Source organism: Sarcophilus harrisii, chromosome 4 (genome assembly GCF_902635505.1).
Source record: "Sarcophilus harrisii chromosome 4, mSarHar1.11, whole genome shotgun sequence".
Lineage (NCBI taxonomy): Eukaryota > Metazoa > Chordata > Mammalia > Dasyuromorphia > Dasyuridae > Sarcophilus > Sarcophilus harrisii.
The window spans coordinates 180,614,763-180,637,589 of NC_045429.1; the positions used below are offsets into that span (position 1 = coordinate 180,614,763).

Consider the following 22,827-nt stretch of genomic DNA (forward strand, 5'->3'; position numbering starts at 1 on the left):
AAATTTTTTGTACTCTACCAAAGAAAACATTTATACTTGAATTTTCTTATGACATCAAAGCTATAACCATATCAAATTAAAAGACAAAATTTGAGTACAAGTACCATATAACTATGTTATTATTGATTCTTATGAAATAAGATGTCATTAGAAATTCTTCTCTTTTGAGAACAATGTTTTATTCTTGAGCTTATTAGTATTATTTAAAAATTAATTCTTAATTTGGCTATTTTTACATCATTCATAGAATTTGGGGAATCCAGTATACAAAATTATAACCAAAAATTAAGCCAAATCACATGTTAGTATACTTTTAAAAAATTATTCCTATTCTACTATTAAGTGACTGAGCCCATCATCATTTCTAGAATTTCTGTCCCCAAATTATACTCTTCCTGGAAGGTATTCAAATCCTAAATCCAACATCTGAAAATCTTAACAGTAAAATTTCACCAGCTTTATAATTATAATTATGCATTATAATACTTCAGAACCCTCTAATTGTATTTTATATTTCCAATCCTTTTTTATCCCAATATGAAGGGAGAACTAGTAAAACTAAGCACTTAACATGAATTTATTTTAATTAGTATTTTTTAGAAATGTACATATCATGATTAATTCTTATTTAACTCCCCCCTCCCCAGATTAATTCTTAAAAACCCTAGTTTTTATATGTTTTCATATTTTTTTTAGTTATCCTTTAGAATGCTTAATGGGAATATATGTAACAAATATCTAAACACATCTTATTTAACTTACTCCATTAGTTATGAACTTTTTACTATTTATCATTTAAAACCAAAAGAAAAGGATAAAGAAATGATAATTCATTTAATCTTCATTAAATTCAAAATTTGAGATTATTTGGATCAAGGTATGGCCAAAGTTTAGATTTGCTTAGCAGATTTTTTCCCCATTAATATTATATTATATTATATATAATATAGAAAATATCTTTTGAAAATATTATAGGGATACCAATTTACATTCTTGAGTAAGGATTTTTATTTTTATCATTTTGTCACTGAATAAGGTCTTACCATGTACAGAATTGTTAGGAACTACAAGTATAAGACATAAAGATAAATGAGGTTTGTGGTCCCTAGAGGAATGTGTGTACACATACACACACAAGATATACATACACACACACACACACACACACACACACACTGATAACAAATCATTATTTAATTTTTAAAAACTTTAGCATAAGTATTTGGCTTTTATCAAATTAGTTTAAATTGTATGTTTTTTTAAAGTTGTAATACAACTTTCATTAAAACTTAGACTGACATGTTTTCAAGTCACAGGTAAGTGAGGTTTTATTGAAGTAGATTTCTACAATTGCCATTTAATACTAATAGTAGCCTACTTACACATAGCTTTTCTTTGCTCTTATAATCATGTTTTTAAACACAGACACACACATTAACTTGTTACCTTTCAGACTAATACACAAATTTAGAAAAAACTTAGATATATCGTTGTTTAAACACATTAGGAGACTAAATTAATATAATTTACCTACCTATCTTACTAAAGAGATAATTTAGAATCTATTCTCTCCCTCTTAGCTAACAAAATAAACTGAGTACACTTTGCAATACCTTTGAGACTCATAATTTATCAATATCATGCTCCCTCTAGATCACAAGACTTCTTTAACTTAGTAACTGGTCTATGAGAGTTGCTACAGCTGAAAAATTTATCACCTTGCCTAGTTGATAATGCACCTCTCTGAAGTGAGGCTCTTAACTACAGACATGCAGTTCATCACAGCTCATAGTTGAGACCTACCTGTTTATTAGAATCTCCCAGAACTGATGTTCTAGTTCAGGAGAGTACCAGTTCAAATCTCATCTCTGATGCTTCTTCTTGAATGACCTTAGGCAAGTCACTTAACTGCCACTAAGCCTCAGGTTACCTCTCTTTAAAATGAAGTGGGTTAAGTAGCCTCTGAAGTTTTTTCCAGGTATAGATCTATAAACCTATAATCTGTGTGATTACACTTTTTGTCAACAATGTATCATAATGTCATGAATTCAGGAATTAGAGTTTGTGGAGTAAGGTTTTAGGTATTGTACATAATATTATATAATCTCTTTTAAAGTCCCATCATGTCAAGTTCTACACATTAACAACTTTCTCATTTGATTCTATAAAGCTTGTGGATCCATCACAAAACAAGAAAACTTGTTGGTGGTGATTAAGCAAAGATTTTCTTTAAATAATCTAACTTCAGTTTTTAATTTCAAAACTAAATGAAAAATTTACCAAAAAACAATCTTATAAAGAGGAAAAGCAAGAAAGTTAATCAGACCATATAATTCCATTGGACATAGACCTGAAACTTGTAATTTGTATTAGTACTGTTTGGCACATGGAAAATTTTTAAGAAAAATGTGTGCAGGATAATATGCCTATTTATCACATAATTTAAATAAATGAAATTGATATGAGAACTTAGAGGAAAGTGAGGCTCAAGTATTTCATGATAAAATTAACCAAATTAGAGATCATTGAGGACTAATAAAATAAGAACTATCCAAATATTTAAAAATCATTGTCAGAGTATTTGAGAATCGTAATCAGTGTGGATGAAACTATAGCTTTATATACTGTATAACCTCATTTTGTTTCTATCAACACACTTAAAATAGTGCATATTTTTTAAAATGCTATTTTCAATTAATTACATGCCATATTATTATGTAACAAAAAGTTGTAAACAAAAACTTATTTAATTTTAAATTTTTTTTGTTGTCCTTTGTGTTTTTAATGAGGTTTTACTGTATTGTTTCCACAGCATATAACAAATTCACTTGTTATTATAAAAATATCAGTTCATTTTGCATTGCTTTTCTCATTTTGGTTTTTAAATATTATATAATTTTCATGCTAAGTATGGCTTGACAGTTTTATGCCATTTGATTAATTCATTTATGGACAGAATAATAATCAATAAATATGAATGCTAAATTGCATGACAAAGATTCTTTGAGTAGAGTTGTCTTTAAAATAAGTACAGAGCTTTATCCAGATATCCAGAAAGATATTTGAAGTAAAATTTTATTATTTTGAAATGGTTTCAAAGTTTAAAAAGTTATATTATAAAATATGTACTGACTTGCTTTTATGCTGGCAGATTTATATGAGAATTGATATTATCTATCTTGAAAACAGATTTCTAAAATTACTCTTCCCATTACAGGAAAATTTGTTTAACATGAGAAGTAGATATTTTAATATAAATGACATTTAGTCAACATGGTTTTTCATTTGTAATCAATCTAAATGTAATATTTCCTCAGAAATTTTCTTTTTTCTTTAAACACTAAAAATGTCAGTTATCACAAGTAATTCTGCAATATAAAAAAAAATCAAATGGTTTGATTTGGGAGAGATGTTTTGGTGTTGGGAACTTTTAAGTTAATGCACAATGGCCCAGACACATTACATTTAATTGATTAAATAAGTACATACCCAGAGGACACTGTCAAGTATTCTTTCCTGTTTAATGCTATTTTACAAGCTTAAAAATAAAAATATTGGTTTATAAGGCCTTTCATTTAGAAAATGTCAATTTCCTCTTCTTCCCAGAACCCTTCATACATGTTGTGACAAAGCTGTCACCAGAGCAATCCCTAGGATACAGTGAATCAGGGTGAGCACGTGGGCCCCATGCTTTTTGGGGACCTATCCTGCTGCAGGAACCAGTGGGCTGGGTATTTGACTCATGAAGGCAGCCAGCTGGGGAGAAGGAGGTGACTCATACACATACACACTCCTCAGCCCTTACATATACACACCCCTCAGGCTGCATGTTGTCCTTTTCAGACTTCTTTTCCCTCCACTTTATAAGTACTTTTAATGTACATTTCAGCCTGATTTCACGTGTAAAAGTGTTGTGGGAGGAGAGTGAGGGCCACAGGCATTATTGGCCTCAGGTTTTGTACCCCTCAGGAGATGGCACTGGGTGTTGCCTCTATAACTTTGCAGTTGTTAATATTTAGGAGGTTGATTTACTATTTAAGAACTGCTCCTTAAGGCCACCTTAAGAGACATAGCTGCATATAGTCTTTGTGGGGCTGGTTCTTTTCTTTGGACCATTTCACCTCTAATTATAGAAATGTGTTTACAAATTTCAGTTTTACACAAAAATATAGTTTTTAAATAAATAGCACTTATATGCTTTAAATAACTTATAAATGTTACTACAAAAGAACAATTTATTAAAACATTGTCAATATTTTTATTCTGTCAGTTTATGAATATATATTTCATAACGGTATATACTGGACCTTTACAGATATCTCCCTTTGAAGCTCAACTTGAACTATAAAAAAATACAACCCAAGTGATTTGTCCTGAGTTCCTGGGCAAACTACTTTCTTAAAGAAGAGGGAGACCTTTCTTTAATTAAACCTTATTGGTTAATCTTCCAGCCCATATTTTTTTGCCTTTTTTTCTTAACCTTCTACCCAAGTGATTCTCCAGCTCATCTCTTACTAAGTTTCTCATTTATCTTTCCTTCCTTCTGGAGAATAAGAAACCCTATATTTATTTTCCATGAATTAGAATGGATTTGTTCACTCTAAAATCCTTTTTTCTTATTGGCAGGAAAATTTATTTAACTTTATTTGCATTTTTAATTACCGATTTCACAGCCCCATATTAATGTTATTTTTTTTTAACCACACTTAACAGAATTTTTTTTTGAAATTTGGTGAATATAAGTTTAAAGGGATAGTAGCCATTGGAACAGAAATTAAATAGAATATCAAAATTAACTGGTTTCATTATGTGTGATTAGAACATATCCAACACATATAGACATTTACATTTCATACTTAGAACAAAAGAAAATCATGTATATCTGAACATAGCCAACATGTTTAAGCATTTACCTTTTATACTTAGAAGGAAAGAAAAATAATGATTTGTATGTGTTAAAAACTGACAAGTATAATACAAATTTATATTGGGAGTGATTTTTTTCTTTAAAAATATTTAGTAAATTGTTTTCTTAGGTTGAAAGAAAAGCACCTGATATTGATATGGAGGTAAAGTAAAAAGAGAGTGGGAAGACTTTATAATTATATGGCCTAGGCACAACTTTTTAAAAAGTAAGGTCCTTTATGGTAACCATTTTAAATAAGAAAAAATAAGGATATTAGATAATGAAATTGCAAGTATCTCAGCTAATATATAGGAAGATTTAGATTTAAAAGAAAGTTTGCAAAAGCAAATTGATCTTTTGATATTGTCCTCTTGAGAAAGACATAAATATATTTGTGTAAAATTATAATACTACCTTATTTCATATAACACATTAGATTTTTTTGTTACAATTCAGAATATATGATTGTGTTTCTACCTATGGATTACATTATTGCCCCAGAAGTTATAAGAATATTATTATGTACAGTAAATTTCAGTCCAGTTTCAATGACAACTTGTGAAAAATAAAATGAAGAATTATTAAACACAAATATTACAATGTCATCATATGGTAAAAATTTTATAGTAAAAATTTTCTAAGAAAGTTTTAATTAAAATTATTTATCATTGAAAGACTTTTCCCCTTAGAGTGATGGTTCATAAAATTTGCCTTGTATTTATACTCAATTGTCTACCCTTCTGTGGCATAGATTTCCTTGTTGAAACAGAATTTGGAGATGCAGCTTTCCCAGTCTCAGACTTCTTTGCAGCAACTTCAAGCCCAGTTTACACAAGAGCGCCAGCGGCTTACACAAGAGCTTGAAGAATTAGAAGAACAACACCAACAAAGACACAAATCCTTAAAAGAAGCACACGTCCTTGCATTTCAAAATATGGAAGAGACAAAAGAACAGGAGCAAAAGGTACATTTAGCATATTTAATGACAATTAAATGTGACAAAATAGCTGATTTTGAAAAATCCTTCAGTCTGATGTAATCATAATTAGCTTTTAAATTTTCAGAGATTATTTTGTAGATTTTCCCCCTAAAAAAGCCAATGCACTCCATTTTACTTTATTCATACAGTTAAAATACCTCTGTCTTTTTAGGATGTAAGATCCTGAACAGAAGAGTTTATATTTTTTGACCACTGTAGATCTGGTAGATGTTTGTAATAAATTAAACTTGAAATGAAAAAAAAAAGTGTTCAACTCCATAACTTAATTCCATGCTATCATTAGGAGTGACTGTTTCTAGTTTATATTATGTTGCTTTTTATATAGTGATAGTGAATAAATCCAAGTAAACTAAGTGTTCCATTCAGTCCATCTTGTCCATAATTGTGGACCTGGCCTTAGGCCTTTAACATTGTAATCCACCAATAATTTTTTATCATCTATGTGCTCTCCTAAAGCAAAGTATATCCAAGCAAAATGTGTTTGACCAGACTAACATTTGTTTTCCTCTTTTTTTTTTTTTTTACTTATGCCACTTTACTTATGCACAATGAAATGGAAATGAGAGGAACTTTGAAGGCAAAAATACTTTAATGTTATATATTGCCTCTAATTAATCTGCAAAACATTCTTTAAGGTGTCCTAGAATGGTGCTGGGGCAGCTAAGTGGTGCAGTGGGTACAGTGCTGGGCCTGCAGCCAAAAAGACTGAAACCAATCCAGTCTCAAATATTTACTAGTTGTGTGATCCTGAGCAAGTCATCTAACCCTCATCTGTAAAATGAGCTAGAGAAGGATATGGCCAACCACTCCAGTATCTTTGCCAAGAAAACTTAATAGGGGTTAAGAAGAGTCAGACATGCCTGGAAACAACTGGACAGCAACAAATAAGGATGCCATAAGCCTCCTGTGTTCTCCCAGGCTAAGATAACTCTTAGGAGCTTGTGAGTTATTGGATTCCAGTGTTGACAAAAGTTAAGGAAGCTGTGTCCATGTTGCCTAAATAGGTTCATTTTGCGAGAATGAAGTGTCAGGCTTCAGAAAAGCATTTACTCTGGAAATTTTAACTCACCATGACAGACTTGTAATTTATACATGACTCGTATTCATTTCAGTTCAGTTCCATTGAACACACACAGTTATCAATTTCTGAGTCATCTGTTAATTTCTGGAAATACAGAAGTAAAGAAAGATAACATCTGCCTCAGAATATGGCATATACATAAGCCCAAGCTACAAATGAGTATTTTAAAAGTACAAGGCAAAGGGAAGTGCCCATAGAAAAGCCCATGAAATAAAAAATATTGACAGATGAACCTATTTCTGAAGAGACCAGCTACCTGAACAATGGTGCCCCAGCTGATGGCATAAGAGATCAGAATAGAATAAGAAGCTAGAAGGTGTAAATGGAGCATTGTCCCCTTCGGGGGCCCTGCAGAGAAAAAAACACAAGAATGTGGAACAAATACAGAAGTGTACATGTAAAGGGCAGTCTTGAAATAGGGGAATGGTAAAGACTGAAGGGACCTGGAATGTTCTGTAGGAGGAGGATAGCAAAGACCCTAAAGGGATTAGTGGAGCAAAAGAGGGAAAGGACCCTTTAAATCTGCTTTTGTCTTTCTGGCCCTGTTTGTCAATAATATCAATTTAATATAGTTCATTTTTGTTTAATAGTATATCATTTTATTAGTTTGCAAACAGAGGGTTCACATTTAGGGAACCTTCATTTAAAGTAGTGATGGACTGAAATTAAGGTCTGAAAACTGATTCCTAGCACCTTGACTTCCTTTTAACTGCTAATCCCATTTGTCACCTCCCTCCCTACACCATTGAAATCACAGGTTTGTACCTGTAAAAAAATTAATAATATGGAGTTACTTTTGGTAATTCATTTGAGGTTTTTTCCCCCCCTCTCACTACTTAATTTGTTTAATTCAAATGTAATAAAAGTTGATTATTTCTTTTTGTTCTTGTTTTTTAGGCACTTGAAAATGAGTTACAGCAGAAACATTCAGCTGAGCTTCAGTTATTAAAAGATGCACATAGAATGTCCATGGAGGGTTTCAGGATAGAAATGGAACAGGAACTTCAAACGCTTAGATTTGAATTGGAAGATGAAGGGAAGGCCATGCTAGGTACTTTTTGATCTAGTTTATAATTGTCTATACTAGTGGATAGAATGCCAGTACTGAAGTCAAACCAGAGTTCAAATTTAGCCTCAGATAGTAGCATTTTGACCCTGAGCAAGACACTCCACCTTATTTGCCTTGTTTTCCTTATCTGTAAAGAGATCTGGGGAAGGAATTGGCAAACCATTCTAGTGTCTTTGTCAAGAAAATCCCCAGTGGTGTCACAGAGTCAGATATGACTGAAACCACTGAACAATAGCAACAAAAATGAAAACAAAATTTGACTGTATATACATGAATACTTCTGCATTGTAAAAGGTTTATATATACTAGAAATTAAAATTAATTTCAAGAAACTTCATCAAAAGAGTTATACACACATGAAGGTATATTTCATTTGAATATACCCATACTCAGAGATCATTACTAGATGAAGATTAAAAAAGCAGAAGAGAGGGGAGTACAGACTTTACAATAAGAAGAAATATCCTGTGTTCCATGCTGTTTGCAGCAATATATCATGGGGCTTTACCAATTTGTCTCCATACCTGGACGGCAGATTGAGGTGGAGATTGGAAGTTAAGGAATCTTTCTCACCTTAACCCCATATGAAATTAAAATCTTCCCAATGCTGTTGCAGAACTAATTTGTATGTCTCACACAGTTCTCTGTAGTTATAAGCTGACAAGAAATTTTTGATCTGTTATTAGTGGAAGAAACCTTCTTACTGGGAGTATCCTATAGCAATGAAATCACAAGTTTAGGCCCAAAAACGAGATAGGAAAGAAATAAGCATGGTGATAGCTAGGTAGAGAGCAGACCTTGGAATCAGAATGCCCTGACTTAGGTTTAAGAATCCTGTGCAAGTTATTTATCCTCCCTGACAATTCTGTTACTATGACTTGCCATCTACCTTGTTATAAGGAATTTCATTACAAAGAAAGTCCCTCTTCCAATGAAATCACAGGTCTGTGTGACAGAAAAATTGATTTTTTGCTCAATTATCCAATAAAGTCACCTTTGCAGTTTTCAGCATTTACTAATGATGTGGCTGAAATCTAGTTTTGTCTTTACATTGTGACTTATATTTCTAGAGAATTTTGGCCATAGGATTTTAAAATCTCTATCAGTTGAAAAGGAGAAAAGTTATTTTGAGCTTTTTAAGGAACTAGATAATTACTAGTTACTTAAAAGTTTTCTAGAATACTGTTATTACTCTTTCTCCCATTGTCTTCTGTTCAGAATCCTCTCTTCTTGCTCCATGCCCAACCTTCCGACATTTTAAAAAAAATTAATCTACTGTTAATGCTAGATCCATGTTATTTCTGTACAGAATGAGATAAGGCAGAAGTATTTTGAGTATTGTGGAATACAAAAGCAAAGCCGTCAGGCAGTGTTGCCAGTCTTTATAATGATTAAGATATATTGGACAATTTCATTTTCCCTTTTCTATTAAAAGTCACTACTTGTCAAAATCAGGGCCAGATATAGAGGGAGCAATAGTAGGATAGAAACACGGGTTTTACTTAACTTATGTGAGGATCAAATTAAAAAAAAACAAAGCAACCATTTTTAATAGGATATATTTTGAGATTTTTAATTAGAAAAAAATTATCAAGTTCTTTATTTTGTCATTTTTAAAGATATAGCAACTTTAGGAGCTATTACACTAAGATGAAAACTTTCTAAAATTGGAATGGGCTTCCTTATGAAATAACAGATAAGCTTTCTGCTTGAACATTGTAAAGGTTCAAGCGGAAACTTGAGTATATATCAGGAATAGAGGAACTTAAAATGAAACAAAAATTGTTTCATATTTTGACTTGTTTTTTTGAAGCTTAGTACAGTGAGCACTTGGGAATGTTTGCTTATGGATTGATTATTTCGTTGAGGTTCTTACATTGAACAGGGTCTCTCTTAATATCCTATTAACCTAATGACAATGAAAGATAATAATTTCATTTTACTCAATCATAATACCACTTCCACAGAAAAGTTAAAATAGTTATAAAAATCTTCCATCCAAATAGAGTTGACATTTCTTAGTTATTGAAAATAGCATAATATAATTAAATTATACCCCAAAATAATTATGGATTTACATATAATTTGTAGCAGTTCCCATTGAAGCAATAGTCTCGTTTTCTTTTACTAAAATATCAGTGGTACTTTTGAAATAACTGATCCCCTTTTTCATGGAAACTAGCTTCCTTACGCTCAGAATTAAATCATCAACATGCAGCAGCAGTGGATTTATTAAAGCATAATCATCAACAAGAACTGATAGCTGCTAAAATGGAACTGGAGAGAAGCTTAGAAATCGGCAGAAGACAGGTAAATAAGAATATTCTGCTACATGACAAACACATTCATAATTTTAAAAGACCATAATGTAATTCAATATCTTAGTAGCTATTTTATTATTTTTATATGTTGAAGTTTTGTTTTAAAGAAAATTTGACTTTTGCATATATGCTTTTGTCAAATGAAATACTATTTTATGCATTTTTAATTGAAAGTCTTACATTTTATTTGTGCACTGGTGAAATCTAGCCATAAGGTTTCCCATTTTGTTTGTTGGAAAATGAAGCTACAAGTTGTAGCTTTAATAAAAGGGAATATACCATAAAAGAATCATGCTCTCCACAAACTGAAAATCATATTAATGAATTAAATGTTCTAAAAGCTTCACTAATTTGGTCTGCTTGCACTATTGTACTTTTATTTTCCTTTAAAGAATTTGGAGGATTAAGCTGTCTTGCTGGGGTTTTTAGGTATACTGTAGTAACACATTATTAATTGATGGGGAGTAAATATTTTATAATTTTAATCCTTTTATTGTGTTAAGTAATAAAGTCTAATTTCTTCATCGTATCAGTTGTTCTAAGTTTCCCTTAGTTAGTGGAAGGAATATTCTCTCCAACTGAAATTGCACGCTTCTAAAGCATATGATATTAAATATCCAAAGAATATAGGCATGCGGGCTAAGCCCTCTCTTAAAAGAGAGGTTATAACTAGACCTAATAATGTACGTATATTTTGGTGGATCACAGGAACCAGATGGAAAAACAACACTGAAGATTTATTTTCCCTACCTCCAAACTCTCTCTCTCTTTTTTTTATTTTTACACACACACACACACACACACACACACACACACACACACACACTTTTCAGATTAAGCAATTTAGGTATACAAGAGGCACATTCCTATTGTTTTATACTTACAGAAGCCTTTTCAGGGCAAGGAACAAGAATAGTTCCTTTGGTTATGTGTCATACAAACCATTATTTCATCCCAGTCCCTTCATCTATGGAAGAGTAGATCCAAAACAGCAGCCCAGCATTAAAAATTCAACAAATATTTATTAAATGAGTATTTTATGCAAGGCACTGTACTGAGTGCCAGGAATGGTTACATTGTGGATCTTTGATTTCTGTCCAATATCATAGCCTATCAAAGCTTTCTGATCCAGTGTGACCCTTGTCAGTTTCCTCCCACAAATCATCATGATCTTTTCAGGATGTTGTCTTCTACTTTTTCTAGGAGCTGAGCAGTCAAAGGTAAAAGGAAGAATTTTTTTTTAGGCTATAGAAAAACCTGAACAAAGTTATAAGTAGTAGGAAAGTAGCCAATCCAGTTATTTATTCAGTTAGTATATATTGGGTTATTTACTATCTGTGAGATATTGTGGAAGATACAAGTAAGAGTAAGATATGGACTCTGCCTTTATAGAACTCATGATTGGGAGATTACATAAACACAAATGTAACAGGAGAAAAGTATGAAATTAATGAACACGTTTATGGAAACTGAAATAAGGGAGAGATTAGTTCCATCAGAGTTGATTAGTAGAGAGATTTTTTTTTTTGGAAACATATTTTGAGGAATTGATAGCAATCAGACTGACAATAGTAAGAAAAGAATAGAAGAAACTGTTTGAGGAATGATATGGAAGTATTCATACCAAGACTTTCATAGTACTAAGTACTACATTTTAACTAGGACTTAAAGTAAGTAAAGGGTAGTAGTGGAAGATAAGGCTGAAAGGGTAACTTTAGACTATAACTTTAGACTAAATCATGAAAGATCTTAAATGCTTAAATATAAGTGAGATTGATTTGTGCTTTGGAATATCTAAATTTGTACATGTGACCCAAATCTGTCTCCTTACATATAAACAGATTGCTAATGTATTAAAACATTTAAAAATTCTTTTTTTCTTTGACAGGATGAGGAATATATGTGTCGCCTAACAGATCTACAAGAGGAACTAAGGCACAGAGAACACCATATATCTGAATTAGATAAGGAGATACAACATCTTCATGATAGTATAAGTGCTTTAACCAAAGAGTTGGAGTTTAAGGGAAAAGAAATTCTCAGAATACGCAGTGAATCAAACCAGCAAATAAGGTATTATTTTTTTCTGCACTATAACATTTTTTCTCATTTTTTAAAAATGGGTGCATACTAACGCTATTTGATATGATAAATTATCATGTGGTACAGTTAGGCTGTTTTTATATCTTAAAATGCCAAGATGTCATCTTCTTAAGGAATTGAAATCTATTTTTCATAATTTGTTGTCAATAGTGGTATAAATAACATGAAATACTTATAGCTTAAATAGGGTATTTTAATAAATTTTGCGAGATTACTATGATTAACTAAACATTTTAAAAATGTTTTTTAAAAGTATTAAAGGACACAGCTAGAAGATCAGAGAAGTAAGTGGCATAATAGAGATTATGTCTATAAAATTTTCCATGTATATAGCCATTTCAAATCTGGCAGAATACAGTAAAATAAAAACTGACTTATAAATAACTTTTTCTTAACAAAAAAAAATAAATTAAACAGGTTGCATGAGCAAGATTTTAACAAGAAACTTGAAAAAGAGCTGGATGTCATGACAGCAGACCACCTCAGAGAGAAAAATATCTTGCGGGCAGATTTTAATAAGACTAACGAGCTACTCAAGGAAATAAATTCAGCTTTACAAATTTCGTAAGTTTCATTATATTAAGCAAAATTCATATATAGTTAAGTTTAAGTAAAGAGATATATCTGACAGACTAGCTATTAATATTTTTACTATAGTTTAGAGATAACAAAAAGTTCTTATAAAATGTATCTTACACATAACTATTTCAGTGTGATAGATTCCTTAATTAGGATAAACCTGTAAGCCAGTTGAATTATTATGTCCTCCTTTACTATGATTGCACATACACTAAGGAAATATTTAAACAAATTGCACATATACTAAGAAAATATTTGAAACAAACTGCTTTATTCTGTTTATATTACTGTTAGGACAATAGCTATAAGATAGCTATTCACCTGAATTCACCTCAAAAGAATTAAATAATAAATTCCAAGGGAAAAATTGTATCTATTTTTATTAAACTCTACAAAAATGTTTAAAATAATTTTTGAATAAAATTCAAAAGAGCTCAACTTTTCAAATTAGGCCAACAGTACTGTTTTTCATAGTTGACAAAGTTGTACCTACCAACACCATCTAAGACTTGCCTATACAGTAAAATATATACAATAAGAATGTGCTTTAATTATAAAAGCCTATTTGGAAGAGAGAGAGGAGAGAAATCAAATCAATGTGACCTTTGTCTCCAATTCAAAAGAAAAAGAAAAAAAATCTTAATTCTATAATTCAGTAAATAGACATGAATTATTAACATGAAAAAAATCCCATTTCTTTTAATGGTAGATTACTTATGAGAAAAAGTAGACTTTATTGATCGTGCCTTATTATTTTGTCAGTTTGATCTACCCAGAACATAGTAAGAAATCAAGAAACTACCTAAAGAAACAAATTTTTCTTACCAAAAGAATAATGTATATGTCTTTTCTACTTAAATTGTAAATTTAAGGGGTAAGAATTGTCTAAGTATTGTTTTACTCTTTTTTTTTTTTTTTTTTTTTTTTTTTTTTTTTTTTTTTTTTTTTGCTGTGGCAATTGGGGTTAAGTGACTTGCCCAGGGTCACATAACTAGAACGTGTTAAGTGTCTGAGACAAGATTTGAACTCAGGTCCTCCTGACTTCAGAACTGGTGTTCTGTGCCATCTAGCTACCCCTGGTTGATTTTTTTTTTAATGATATGGGTATTAAACCATAATGAGATGAAACCTCAACTTTAAGTACAAAGAGTTGGATGATAAAGCCAAATAAATATGAAGTAGGTACTTTTTTTTTTTTAATATTTGCTTAAGTTGGCTGAATAGTTTTCTAATATCTACCTTGATCCTTTATTAGTCACTTATTGGTAGTGGAGGCAGATTTTTGCTTTTATTAGTCTAGAAACTGGCTTCAAATAACTGAAGCATTATATTTATTTCTCAAGAAGCTTCTTTTGAATTGTTGAATATTTCTGGGCAATGTTCTGAAATGTTTGATTTTGAGACTGTCTTGGATTGAAATTGGTGATAGAAAGGAATCTCTTTTAGTATTTACTTATAATTAGTGGTGGCACTTAGAGGGAATAAATGAGCTACACGATCTTTTAAGTTTAAATTTTATTTATTTAATTAGCAAAGCTCTATTTCTTCCCATGCCCCCATTAAAAAACAAAAACAAACGAACTTCTACATTGGCCATATCTAAAACATATTTTGCTGCCTACACCCTAAGTCCATCATCTCTCTGTTAGGCAGTGGGATCTAGTATACTTCATCATTGGTCCTCTAGATCAGGTTTTATGAAGTTCTTAAGAGATCTAACTAATGCAGAAACTATAGTATCTAAATTAAATACCTGTCCCTGAGAACTTCCTATAAAATTAGATGCTCTTTAGAAGCACTGGAACTAATTCACCTCAGAGATGACTCTGGAGCAGCTTCCATTTTCTGATACCTACCCTTGTTTAAGATCTAGTGAATCTCAGAGATTTCGTTGTTAACTCCAGGTTAGGTTAGACATAAGCTTAAAGGCTAGCCAATGTTTACAAAACAAGGTTAAAAAATGAGAGCAATTTTCTACTTTCTGTAGAATGATTATTAATTACACTTAATACCTAGGTCTTTCCCATCCCCTAGGAAACTGTAATTCTCTGCATCATAGAGTATAATAGTTGCAGATCTACAATGGTACAAGAAAGTTTTCTTACCAAAGTTCTCTAAATCAATAAAATCATAGTCTGAAACTAATAAATAGAAATTCATTAGAGCAATGTTTTACGTTTTCCACCACATACTCAAGATAGTATTTCAGCTTTGTAGGAATTTGATTCCCTTAAATGGCATTATATGAAGTTTTGTTCCTCATTGAGAAATATATTTAAATTTATTTATTATATAAGTATTATATAATTATATTTAAATATTATATTATACAGTGCATATCATTATATATGTAGTATAATATTGTATATATTGTCTAAATTTATTGAAATTGAAATTGAAAAATAAATTTAAAGAATTAATAGTGGGGCAATTAGGTGGCACAGTGGCTAGAGCACCAGCCCTGAAGTCAGCAGGACCTGTGTTCAAATCGGAGCCTTAGACATTTAATACTTCCTAGCTGTGTGACCGGGGGCAAATCACTTAACCCAATTGCCTCAGGAAAAAAAAAAAAAAACGAATGAGTTAAATATATTTAAATGGCCAGGAAAAAGTCTCTACATAAAAGGTCTTAGCTAAATGCAGAAATATATAACCTTTGGGAAGTTTGAAAAAGGCACTAGTGTTAAAAATATTACTTACACATATATACTCATTACCTATTGTATTAGATTGACCTTGTCAGGCCCCAAACAAAACAAATTATCCCTTTCATTTAGCAAGAACAATCAAAAAAGGAAAATGTGCCTGAAAAAAAAGTTCCGCTTCTAAAGTTTGGAGTAAGCTTTCTCTGACTTGATAGATACAGCTAATGCCTAACTAGATGGCAATTCTCACTACTAAACTAGGTATTAAATAGTAATTACTATACCTTTTGGGGTTATTGGTTGCATTTTTAGTGAAAACTCCTTCCAAAAGTTTCCATCAGGATACTGACCACTAGAGAACAAATTTTAGGGACTACAAGAAATGGACACAAAAAAGGAAAGACTCTAAAAAGTATTTCTGCTGTGATAGAATTCAAGGAACAGGAAAGAAGCATAGCATACTAAGAATCACATAGTCTTTAGATGGCCTACAAAGAATTTAACTGTTGTGCTGCTATTCTTAATGTTCTATCATTGGTGACCACTAAGTTGACAATAAGAAAGGGATTAGATTTCATACATTTAAAATATATGTGAGAAGACATAATGAATAAGAGGATAGCTAACGTTCTTCTTGGAACGACAAATAAAAAATGTTGATGTTTATCATGCACCCAAAGCCAACAAGAAGTACAGTTTCTTAGGACATTTGATAATCTTGCTGTGGAATGATTTCAAATCTAGGCAAACAAAACACCATGAAAAGGATTCCAGCTTTTGTACCAGTACCTAATTGCAGAAGACAAAAAAGTATAAAAGTACATCTGGATTTATTTATTATTTGTTTATTTTAAAAGTATTTTCTGTAAAACAAAATATAATGTATGAAAATATGAGAAGGGAACAGGTATGCTTTTGCAGATGGTTTTCTATAGTAAATCACAGATTTACTGTCCCACAACTAATAGAAATATATAGAATACCTAGGTATATCTGTTAATTAAGTTTTTTTAGGATTTTATTTAGAACAAAATTCAGCTTAGATGTAACTTTCAAATAATATGTATCCCATGCTTATGTTATATTAGTTCATGATTTTATAATAAGTACAATCATAGGTATGTCTTTATTCAGGAATCTATTGAATAACAGCAAATAAAGGTATACACCAATTTAAAGTCTCATAGAAAATGTCCTGCTCGGCATACAAACAAGATTCCCTATTAACTGCAAGATTCTTCAGTTATAATCACAGACATAATTATATAAATTGCATCAAACCTAGGAACACTATCAAGCCTTCTTGGTGAAATGTATTATTATCTTTTAGTAGATGACTTTTGGAAGGCAATATGCTATAATGAAGAGAGAGTGCTAACCTCAGAGAAAGACTTTGGTTCAAGTCCCACTTCTAACATATTTGTTCTGTTACATTGGGCAAACCTCTTAATCTCTCAGTGTCTCCAGTAAACACTCTTGGACTATAAATTGCAGAATAGTTAGAGGAAGTTTCCTGACCAGGAGTTCCTAATACCAGTTTAAAAAAAAATACTTTCCTCCTCTTCCCAAAAAAGAATAAATGTTAACCACTCACAATGGGGAGGGAAAGTTGATAAAAAATATATTTCCTAGATTATAATATATAGCTCATATATACAGCCTATTGAGTTAGTGTGTATTAAGGTGTATATTATATATCTATTTCATATAATAAGTATTTCTATCTATGGTTAAAGTTTATGCTGATAGTAAATATCAAGTACAGACAAACTGCTCATAGTAATGTTTAAAAAATGATGACAAAGTCTTAATGTTTCCTTTAATTATTAGCCATATTAAATGCTTGATATTCTATATAATTATACTTATATTTATTTAATTTTGACATTAAATAAGATACTGGTGATGATTTCTGCTAACCCAAATCATTCATGTTTCTTTTGATCTTCAGGGAAGAAGAAATTTTTTTCTCTTTTGAAATTATGGCATTCTATAATTCACAATCCTATTGCATCACTAAGAGAATGTTAATATCAAAAAGATGGGCTTCTGCAGTAGGGAGCAACTTAGAACCATGGAAAGTCCTATGTAGTTTTTCCAATATGATTCAATTTGTCTTTTTACTTCTTTATTCTGAGAGGGTTCTTTGAGAGAAATTAAATCAGCGGGTTTTTTTTTTATCATTAAAATGCCTTTTTTTAACTACAAAGGATAATCATAACAGGTGTAGCATATAACTGATGATGACACATATAAGAAAGAGGGTAATTCAATGGCATGAGATAAATAAGTCACATAACAAGAATGAGAAACAATACCAGCTACATGATAGCCTTAAGTATATTTTTTAAAAGGCTTCCAATATGGTTCCTTTATTGAGGACTTATGGAAGCATATAGATGAGAATTACATAAGAAAAGAAGACATAGGATGCTTCTGATCTGATTTAGTAAAGAGAATGTTATTTCATCCACATCAATGTTATTTCAGATAAATCAGTCTCAATAATGTTAGAAATACTATTTAGGTAATTATAATAATCATGAGAGAGACAAGTATTTTTAATCCTAATTTTGTAACTATAAGAACACACTGTATTGAACCTGTTACTTCAGGCCAGAATATAAAATTGTCATGAGGACAATGGATGAAGAAAAAAAAAAGTTTTAATTCATAAAGTTGAATTTTTAAGTATGTGAAATAATATATATACAAAGGATACTGATTCATGGAATAATAACTTACAGATATGTGATACTGTGTTTTGGTTTTGGCCTCATTTCATTCTAAATTTTTATCAGTGACTTGGATCAAAAATAAAGTATGCTTACAAAATTTACAGTCAGTTTGTTTTTTAAATAGCATTGTTTTTATCAGTTCAGAAACTTTCTGACAGGATTTTTCAGGTTATTTCTAAAATTTGCATGTTTGTATTCTTCTTAAAAAGATATCTACCAGCATTTAATTTTTGGAGTCTCTGCCTAGGATTAAAAAGAGATTTGTGTTTGTTTAATGAGATTCCAACAAAAGACCTAGTAAGAAAGATCAGAAAGAAACACTCTCATTTTAAATTATTTTTATATTTAATTTTTATAAAGATCTTTCAGGGATACTTCTACATGTACTTTTTTATCGTAATGTACTGAATTAAAATTTTAAAAATAGATCAGGATGATTTCAGGTGGGCATTGGTTAAAGATGCTAAGGCTAAAACTTCTATATTCTTGCTGGAATTCTGAAGGCCTAATAAATGCTCAAGAAATGTTTGCATGTCTATAGCACTATGCCTGTGTTATCTTCTTTAATGTTTTCACATTTATGTTTAAAATGTATTAGGTGTTTCTCAATTTAATCATCTCACTTTCTTCCTTTAATAATTCAGTTATGTTATTGCTAATAATCTTAGAGCAATGCTGCTAAATTAATTTTGCATAATAGACTGAGATGATTGTAATAGTTTTTTCACTATCCTTAGAAATAAATAAGACTCCAAACTAATATATATCCATTTCACCACTGCCTCCTAAGTATTCTGGACGGACTTCGTGAAATCCACTTTGTCATGTGGGTTGCTATAGTGATGAAGAATGTTAACACTGACATCTTCTGGCTCCAATAAGAATATACTGCATATAGTCACTTGAATCTTGGTTAGAAAGTAGTGTAAAAAATGCTAAACATAGTCTTGCATGTGGATCTTGTCTAGGCTGCCCAGTAGGTAGAAAGTGCTTTTGCTTTTCCTACCCTATTCAGATGTTAAGAAAGCTTCACTGCATCTAATCTAGGAAGCACCAAAATAAACTTGTCTTAACTCAGGAAAAGGGGAAAACAATTCCCCCTATCCCACCACACTAGTAGTTCCAATAGAACTACTAGCCAGAACTACTAGTTCTAGCTACCTTTTCTAAACTCTTTTAAGAATATGTAGTTAAATTCTGGTTGTTATAATTTTATTGATCTTGGTGGTTTTATAATTGACAATTATAAAGTCAGTATTTTACAAGATAACTTCCAATTAAATACTGAACCAAAATTAGAACTAGAATGGACCCAAAGTGATTGTAATCCTCTGTATCCTCTGTATACATTTAGGAGATTGTTTCTCCCATCTCCAAAGAATTTTTGAACCTATAGTACTAAAAGCAAACAATTGCAAACTTTAAGGTTCTATTAAAACAAGAGTATTATTTCTAATTTTCCCTTCTAGAAATATCTTCTTAAGTTCTATAGTCAACATAATCAGGATTTGTCTGTTTCTTCTATGCATGTGTGTGTTTATGTCTGTGTCTCCCCTTTCCTCACTCTTCTTCCATCTTTTCCTTGAATCACTTAACACTTCTGCATTGCCTTTGCTCATAAAATAACTTCTTCAATATCTTCTTTGGTTTCTTTTTATTATCATAGCTAATGCTTAGAATTGTCAGAATTGGGATGAATTTTGTTTTGTCTGATCCTTGAAAAAACTATTATATTTCACACAGCATGGTTGACTTACATATAAAACAATATACTATTTATTCATACAATTTGAGAAATTAAAACAAATTATCATTTGTGTTTCTTTGTTTCCCCTTCTGTATCTGTTCCTTTTCTCAATACATGCTCTATCAAGTCTTTTTTCAGGAAAGGCAGGGGGGATAGAGTCATTTGTGTCAAGAATTCTCAATGAGGAAACTTCATTCACCAATGTTATGAGGCAGCTATGATGCAACTTCTGTAGTCTTAGAAAGTTGCTCGGAAGCCTATGACGCTGATTTCCTCAAAGTCAATTGCTAATATATGTCCAAATTGAAATTCTTGACTCCAAAAGCCAACTTTCTATTCATTATACCATGTTGCCTTTCACCAAATCTTATATAATGGTATTTTTTTTACAATTATCTCTAAAAGTATTCTCATCTTTTAAAATATCAAACACATATTTCTTAGGCCAGTCACACACACTCTTAACTACCCAATTGCTTTTGAGTTACTTAAAATAATTGTGTTAACACTGCTGATTTCACTATAAAATACTTTAAGCTAAATATTTTGATGAAATTTTATGTTACTATTTTAACTCAGACCATTTTATACCTGAATAAACAAAAATATTAAACTAAAGTTTTTGAGGAAAATAAATGTTTTCTATTATTATCCAATTAGACTCTTTTGAAATTGTTGGTATTGCAAGGGAACTCACTTGTGTCAGCAGTAAACTAAAGATATTACTATTTTCATAAAAAGACTAGAAGACATGGAAGAAAAATATATAAAGAGAGAGTCACGAACCGAAGATTTACAGATGATTGCAGATTTGAAAACCTTGCTTGCAGAGAGAGACCAAGTCATAAAGAAACTAATTGTAAGATATTCAGTATTCTTTTTGGTTAAAATGTGATGTGAATGAACCTTCCTGTACAATATCTAAATGTAACTCCCTTAGTAGTTTTATTCCACTATTGAAAGTGAATGCTTATAACATATAATATGGCCAAGAGGGGGGAAAAAACCTATGACAACTTTTAAAAATATCACAGTTATGAATTAGTATCTTGCTTATACTTCATTTCTTAAGACTAACCAAGTGTTAGTTTTATATAATAAGATTTGCTTTCAATCAGCAGGCATTAATGCTAAGGGTAAATTAATTTCATAATGTTTGAGATTCACACAGGGAATCAGAAGAAAAAGTTTATGGACTGACATAAATCAGGCATTATTTTGAAAGCTAACACATAGTTTTCTTTTGCAATGGAAATAGAAACCGAAAGCTAATTCACTAATTTTCTTATTTATCTTCTCTGCTGGGAATATGGAAAATTAACCATTGTATGAGAATACTTAGGCAACATTTACAAAGACCCTGAACCCAGCACTGATTTATGGAACTCTTTTGCCTTATTAACAAAATGTTCAGTTCAAATCATTTATAAAGCACCTAGTGGTGAATGCAGAGACTGTTACCAACAGAGTAGATAGGTACAAAGTTTAGACAATACATATTGCCTCTTTTCATGGAGCCTACAGTCTAGTGGAGGAGTTCTTGGAAGAGTGTCAACTATTTCATATACAGTTATACAAGTAGACTTATTTTGTGTCATTGTCAGGGGAAAGGATTCGGACAAACAGGTTAAATATATAAGAAAGCAAATTTCAGCTCAATTTAAGAAAGCACATATAGAGAAAGTACCAGGTCTGGAATCAGGAAGACTTCTCTTCCTGATTTCAAATCTGGCTTCAGACACTTATTAGCTGGGTGATACTGGGCAAGTCACTTAACCCTGTTTAACTCAGTTTTCTCATCTGTAAAATGAGCTGGAGAAGGAAATGGTAAACTACTCCAGTATCTTTGCCAAGAAAATCCCTAATGGGGTCACAAAAAGTCAGTTATGATTGAAACAACTGAACAACATATGGAAGCACTGAACAATTCAGATTGTTAGAAAATGAAGTGATCTGCTTCATTAGATCATAGGATCATAGATTTAGGACTAGAATGAATCTTAAAGAGGTCATGTAGTTCAAAGAGGTTGTCTGTTACCAAATATATTCAAGCACAGACCAAAAAAAATAAGTGTGTTAAAGTTCTAGTGTGTTAAGGCTAGAAAGGGGAAGAGCTTGAGAGCATCTAATCATAATTTTATAGAAATCTAATTGTGAAAACAGCATGAATTTTAGGTATAGAGAGCTTCCATAAACTCTGTAGCCAGACCAATAAAACAGGGATAGATTGAAGTAAGAATACTTATTTTCAAGCCATATAGGAGTAGGATTTTGAACAGTTTAGGGAAAAAAGATTTATGAATTGGGAAGCAGCAATTTTTAAAATTTGATTAGAGACCAGTCTTAGCTTTGTCAGTAGCAACAGATTCTCCTTAGAAAATAGTGAATATAAGGGCCAGCTAGGTGGGGCAGTGGATAGAGCAGCAGCCCTGAAGTCAGGAAGACCTGAGTTCATATCTGGTCTCAGTCACTTAACACTTCGTAGCTGTGTGACCATGGGCAAGTCACTTAGCCCCAATTGCCTCAGCCAAAAAAAAAAAGAAAGAAAGAAATAAAAGAAAGAAAATAGTGAGTACAATGTATAATAAGCATTTATAAATAGTTTTATTTTAAATTGCAAATAGCTGATATTTATTAA

At 31.2% G+C, this 22,827-nt stretch overlaps 1 protein-coding gene across 10 annotated transcripts in view; it reads left to right on the forward strand.

Moving 5' to 3' along the window:
* FAM184A (family with sequence similarity 184 member A) overlaps positions 1–22,827 on the forward strand; it is a 96,188-nt gene that overhangs the window by 67,093 nt on the left and 6,268 nt on the right. For 7 of the 10 annotated variants that reach the window (XR_004233627.1, XM_031964354.1, XM_031964351.1 and 4 more), the window contains 6 exons: positions 5,658–5,870; positions 7,885–8,038; positions 10,239–10,366; positions 12,266–12,450; positions 12,898–13,044; positions 20,931–21,048. Coding sequence is in view for 9 of the 10 variants with exons in the window: in XM_031964354.1 (XP_031820214.1) it covers positions 5,658–5,870; positions 7,885–8,038; positions 10,239–10,366; positions 12,266–12,450; positions 12,898–13,044; positions 20,931–21,048 (945 nt within the window). In the remaining variant the exon portion in view is untranslated. The remainder of the gene's footprint in view (positions 1–5,657; positions 5,871–7,884; positions 8,039–10,238; positions 10,367–12,265; positions 12,451–12,897; positions 13,045–20,930; positions 21,049–22,827) is intronic. The other 3 variants (XM_031964352.1, XM_031964353.1, XM_031964355.1) reach the window with 1 other exon arrangement.